General features: G+C 47.7%; 1 protein-coding gene across 1 annotated transcript; it reads right to left on the bottom strand.

Moving 5' to 3' along the window:
- Positions 1-4,885: 4,885 nt before the first annotated feature.
- TMEM121 (transmembrane protein 121) lies at positions 4,886-5,824 on the bottom strand. Its single transcript, XM_054982014.1, has one exon. The coding sequence runs from the start codon at positions 5,822-5,824 to the stop codon at positions 4,886-4,888; it is 939 nt and encodes a 312-aa protein (XP_054837989.1).
- Positions 5,825-6,504: the final 680 nt, after the last annotated feature.

A 6,504-nucleotide genomic window follows, 5' to 3' on the forward strand; every position in this document is an offset into this window, starting at 1 on the left:
ATTTCTACACCTATATTGCGCTGCTTAATTTTAACACATTTTATGTTTTGCTTGCTAAGGAATATCAAAAGTGTGCAAGGCGTTGGATCCATACTGATTTTCCAGTGGCAGAATGGATCTTTCCTGCCTCATTGCTCCCCTCTGATCTCCAAGAAATGCTGCTCCTGGGCAACAGAGACCTCTGAGGAATGACATGGCGGGGTGGGGAGGTTTGGAGCAGGAAAGGAAAATGTGGAACGTGAAGATTTAGTCTGGATCCAACCAGCAGTTTGGTTCAGGAAGGGTTTTTTTTTTGGTATGGATTATCACTGTTGGTTTCATTTCAGAAGAAGATATTGATTAATAATTAATTTTGGCTAGCTTGAGTACATGGATCACGTCGGCTTTAGTTATTTATTCTTCTTATTGACTCATGATATTGTGTCCTTTTGTGACTGTTATTGATGCAGGAGTATCCCACAATTAGACAGTTCACATTTTATTATCAATACATAACGTTTACATCCGATCCTACTGATACCTTTGTATTTTCCCCCTATCTGGGAGAGGCTTCTGTGTATTTGTTCCTGTCTGTGTGTGTTTGTTTATCTTTGTTTATCTGAAGAGTTTGCATACATTTCTCTTCCATTTTATCCTCACAATAACCCTGTGAGGTAGGTTAGACTGTGAGTGTGAGAAAACGGCTTCTTGGCTGTGTGAGGATATGGACTTAGGTCTCTCCGGTCTGTTTCAGACACTTTAATCAGTATAACCCTGTGAGGTAGGTTAGACCCTGTGAGGTAGGTTAATGGGAGAAAAAATGGCTTTTTGGATATGAGGATATAGGCCCAGGTGTCTCCAGCATGAGTCAGACACTTTAATCAGTATATTACCACCATGGCCTCTCTCACACATGCTGGGCAGCCAAGCAAGTAGTGGAGCATTGTAGGATCAGTAGAAATTCTCCTTGCACCCAAACATAGCCCCTGGCTAGCTCTAGTTAAGGTTATCAAAAAACAACTGGAGCTTAGAGTTCTTCTAGAATTACAACTGATTTCCAGGTTACCGAGATCTGTTCCCTTGGAGAAAATGGCGGTGTCAGATGGCATCACGTCCCTTCCAAGTCCCCTGCCTTCCGCCAATTCCTAGGCACAATCCCAAAATCCCAAGGAATTGCCCAAGTTGGGGTTGCAACCCTAACACTAGTGCATTTGCCTCAGAAGCAGAGGGTCGCATGTAGGCAATCTATGAGCAGGGATGGCGGGGGGGGGGGCACTTTACATATGCTTGAATCCATCAGCCAACAGAAGGTGCTGCAATCTTTTCATCCCACCAATGCTTGCTGTGGGGTGATGGGATAACTTTGTGACTTCAGAGGGAAAGGAATAAGGTTATTGGGCCCTTGCCTGGCACCTCTGGGATCTTTGGGAGGCAAGACATGGGAAGGGGAGCATCATACGCCATGTTGACATCACTTCCAGGTGAAACCTGGCAGTGATATCACTGTGTTGCATGATGCTCTAGGAATCCTTCCAATCTCTACAGTAAATACCATAGAGAGATTGAGGGACTTCCTATAGAGTCTCTGAATGCAGTGATGTCCCTTCCAGGTTTTCACCCAGAAGTCAGGTCAACACATTGCACAATGCTGTGTCCCTCCCATCCCTGCCCCCCTACTGCCCCAGTGAGTGGGCGTGGGGGACAAGAAACATTGGTGGGAGGTTGCCTGCCCATGTTGAGTAAGTGGAAATTCTAGAAGGGAAATAAACTCAGGATCTGTTGCATTGAGAGCAGCTTGTACACCTTGTCTGTAAGCCTTGTTTCAGAATGAAGGTTATGCGATCTTAGGGCAAGTCCTCAAACGACCAGTTCCCTGACAGAAGGGAGTGTCTCTAAATTATCAATTCTAGGGGATCCCAAGACAGCAGAAGTGTATCTGCAGCCCATGTGCTGAATACCATGAGCTGAGGCATTTATGCCCCTTCTGTGAGTTGAACCAGGTAACCTCAGTGCCAAGCGGTTCACTGGACCAGTCTTTGTGAGCGTAGGAAAAACAAGAGTAGCAACATAACTCAAGGGACAGCAAATAAGGAGATGCACAGACAGCAAAAAGAACTGTTTGGTGGTTGTCTAGAACCATTTATTACATAAAAACAGAACTCTCTTCAAACAAGTTAAGAACCGAAAGCCCCAGTACTGTGACCAAACTCTCCACTGGACTCAGGCCCCTCTGTGAGCAGGTGACAAAATGATCCGAATGTGCCGCCTGGTAGCCAGGGCTCAGCATTTGGATGTACCTTCAATTCAGAGATAGCCAATGCTCGATTACCCCTAGATCTTTTGCTTCTTGGACCTGATAGCTCTGAGAGGTGTTCAAGGAAGGGATAGGGGTCTGGGACAAGACACAGCTGTCTGCTTTCAGACTTGAAATCTTCAAAAGTGAAACTGCACACTGTCCCCTTCAGAGAGTTACCTACATTCTGTATCCAATTCAGATTGATCTGTGCCTTCCCATCTCTTCCTGATCCTTCTGTTCCAGCCATTTAGATGGGAATGGCTGGTTCATGGAACAGAAAGGTTCTCTCCCTTCTCTATCTGGAACGAGGAAAAAAAACAATGCAGAACTGGACATAGTCTGCCAGCAAGGAGGTATATGAAAATGCACTGTGCCACCTGGGCATTCTCTTCTTTCGCCTTTCTCGTTCTCTTACAGAATGCAATGCTCAGCTCCTTGGGGGAAGGGGCATGTCATTGTTTAGTAGTGCACACATGTCCGTGTTAGATTCTTGTTGTGTAACTCTGAGGCTGAGCTTTAAAACACAGTCTAAAAATATGGCCAACAGCAGCCCTAAACTGGGATTCTGATCCTGATGTATGGCAGCAGGAGCCAGACTGGATCGACTATCGTTATCAATGGGGATTGAGCTGCAAAGCTTAAGAAAGTTGGGAGGAAGTTATGAGAACATTGTCTTGTCAGCCCTCCAACATGTGTGGTTAGCCAAAGACACTGTTGGAGAGATTGTGGTGCATGGGATGAACAGGAACAAGCACATGGTGTAGCAATGGGAGAAGGTCACAAAGAGGGAGCTGCTGACATGCCAACTCTGAATTAGGTCTCATACACCCTTACCAACAACAAGGAAAAAAATGGAGTTTCCACCCTACCCTAGGCCTCCTATTTACCTGCCTGGGTCGGGGATTTACATGCCCCCAGACCCAATATCCTGCCCCCAAAGAATTGAAGAGTAGGAGGGAAATGGCTTCCACATAGTGACACACTAAGAATTTCCCCTAATCTCTACGGTAAAGACCATAGTGACTGGTGGAGGAAGCCTAGAGTGTCACCCAGGAGTGACATCACATCATCCCCAAACTCTACCCTCTCCAGGCACATCCTCCCAAATCTCCTGCCTTTTGCTGAGACAGTGTTGAGAACCCTAACCTACCACCACGCCACCAGAGAGGAATCCTTGCTTGACGATTTTTTAATGCTTCTATCTGGCTGCTCCCCGCCGCCATCCCCTAGCAGCTCCTATGAGCTGCAAACAGGGCTTGGCCTATCCAAACCAGTATGTGGTTTACCACAACCGTCACCATCCTTTTGAGAATCTGGATCCCCTGAGCATGCGACCCATTGAGCTACAAGCATGTGACAGGAAGTTACATGCCCTCGGAGCTGTGAGATTAGAGAAGCCAGAGTCATCATGACCGCACTGGTATCAAGGCACAGGCAACCCACAGGCAACAGACCAAAAAAGCTGGGGATGGGAAACACAAGCCGAGCACCAGGGTGCGTACCATCGCAAAGCCCGAGCCAATGGTCGGAGCCATGGAGGAGTCCCCGCCCCCCCTCCGAGAGACTTCACCTTGTCTTCCTGCCCCTCTTCTTAGCATGCATGCGGAGAGAGGCAGGAAGCGTGGCACCTCTGCTCTGTACACACAGCAAGTCCTTCCAAAAGGCAGCAGAAAAGTTTGGCACTCATGATACAATTGGCAGGGTTCCCTGACCCACCTGAAGGACCCCCCCCCCCTCTGGATTACAGTTTCCTGATTTATAGAAAAGTAGTCTCATCATAATTCCAGCTATTGCTGGGATAAAACGAATCTGTGTTATCCTGAAGGCTGCAAGTTCTATTGGTAACCACACCCAGCAACTGCCCTGACCGCCCATCCCCGCACTCACGCCACCAGGAATGGGGTTTGGGAAGGCAATCGAGAGAGACCCTTCTAAAAACAGGAAGATTCTTCAGAATCATGTGAGAAAGCACCAGAGTGATTCTTTTACATTAATTTGTCAAACGATGTTCCCACTGGAGCTGGCTGGCATAATGCTTTGGAGCTCCTCCCTTCCCAAACTTCTTGCCGGGAGTTTGCTGGGCGCCAGTGAATAGAACAGTCCAGGGATCAAACGGTTAAAGACTTTTTAAAAAAAATCATCCAAACTCACCAGAATTCCTAGCAATGATTCCACAGGTGGTTTTTCATTTTTTAAAAATATCCAGAAACTGTAAACTCAGCTATTTTTAAGGAGGACATCTAAGGTCATGGGGTCCACTGGTTCAAGCTCCAGTCCCATCCCTACCCCTCCCTGTCCACACACACGCTTTTAAAAAAGACTCTGCTAACAAAAATTGTCATTCCTGGCATATTGAAGCCCAGGGAAGTGATATAAAAGATAAGATTCTGGGGCAAGGTTCTTCTCTGAAGGTTCATTTGGTTTTCTTTTGTTTTTGTTTCTTGAGGGCCCCTAGGAAATACCTGAGATTTAGGGGACGTTCCACCTCTTGATCAAAAGCTTGTGCCGGGTGCAGCTCTCAATGCTGGGATGAGAGCCAAATCCCCCTCCTGCCCCCTCCTCCCCCTCCCCAAGAAAACGTGAGCAAGCGCTGGTGTCTGCGGAACCCCGTCATGTGTCCAAGATCTCCCTGGTGGGCGATTGCTCGTGAGCCATGCCTTGCGTACTGTGGACAGTCTGGTTGTGGGCCACCGAGTTCTGTTGCAGCTCAAGAGCGATGGCGTTCTGTGGGAATTCCTTCACCTGCTTCTTGTACTCGAGGAAAGTGCAGGCTTTGGTGGCGATGGCAATGATGTTCTTGCCGATAAAGATGGTGGAGACCCGGCTGTCTTGGAACAAGACCATGTTGATGGCACGGATGAATATGGTAACAATGTTGATGGTCACCAGGCTCAGGACTGGGTAGAGCATCATTTTCTGGGGCGCAATGTGCTCCCCTTGCATGCTGATCTCACTGAGAGAAACACAAGGCAAGATGAGGAGAAGGATGTAGCAGTAGAAGAACATCAGGCCTTCTGCCCAGATCGGCAGGCCAGTTTTGTGCGGTTCCCACAGGTTGGCTTGGATGTCTAAGATATCCAGGAGGTCTAAGGCTACCCAGAAGAGACGGCCCCGCAAATCCTCTTTCTTCCGGAAGGTGCGTATGTACTCCATGCTATCCAAGGCCACTAGCACCAGGTACAGACCCGGTACGCAGATGGAGAGCAACAACGTTAGGGCCTTCCTGGCCACCGTCTCCAGATTTCTCTTATCAGCCTTGTAATTCTGGAATATAAAATACAGTTTTATCTCCAGCACAAAGATGTAGAGGAACCAGAGGATCATGGCATAGCCACGCTTTGCCGTCTTCACCTCGGCCCCGACCCACACGGCCACATAGCGTAGCACAATCAGAAAACAGATGTCTCCCACCAGAACAATAATGCAGACTCCAATTTTACGGGGTCCTTGGTTCTGTTCCACCAGGTAGGCATCCATGAATGCCATGCTGGTCATGATCACGATGGTGGTGAGACACACATGACGCTTGTCTGGAGGAGGAAGCACCATGGTGAGATGATGGAACTGCTTCTCTCTTTTTCCAGCCTCCTGGTTTTGCTACAAGGGCAGCCCTATGTTCATTACTAACAGAGTCCCTCCTGGTCGGCAACAGGCTTTTCCCTTGTTTATTTGCAGGGGGCAAGTTTTTATCCTGCCCTTCCTTCAAAGAGCTTAGGAAGAAAAGAAGTCCTCGCAAGGCAATGACAGATGATCGTGACGGGGGACACTGTCAAGCTACAGTAACAGAACTACAACACACTTGGCACAATCATTAATCCAAAAATCTTTGCTGTCCGTGCAGTGAGGTTGCCACATGCAAAAGTCTCAGACATATACTCCACCAGACCCCATAGGGACTGATTGCTTTCTTAGGACTACCCCCAGTACCTCTTTTGAAAAACCTCTCTTTCTTTCACTTGTGATTCCTTTTGGTGGATTCCATCGGACTTTTCACTACAGACTTTTCCCACAGGGATAGTTCCTCAGCGGACCGTAGATAATCCTTTTATGGGCTTTCTAGCAGCAACTTATCCAAAACCTCTGCAATTACAGAACTGATTGGGCATCCACATCAGCGTGAAAGAGGAGAAGCGGGTCAAAATGAGTTGTTCCCCAAATGAGCGATTCAGATTTCCCCCGAGCTGCAGATAGGATTGCCAGCTTCCTGGTGTATCCTTTCACGTACAATT

This window comes from Eublepharis macularius, chromosome 5 (assembly GCF_028583425.1).
Source record: "Eublepharis macularius isolate TG4126 chromosome 5, MPM_Emac_v1.0, whole genome shotgun sequence".
Classification (NCBI taxonomy): Eukaryota; Metazoa; Chordata; class Lepidosauria; order Squamata; family Eublepharidae; genus Eublepharis; species Eublepharis macularius.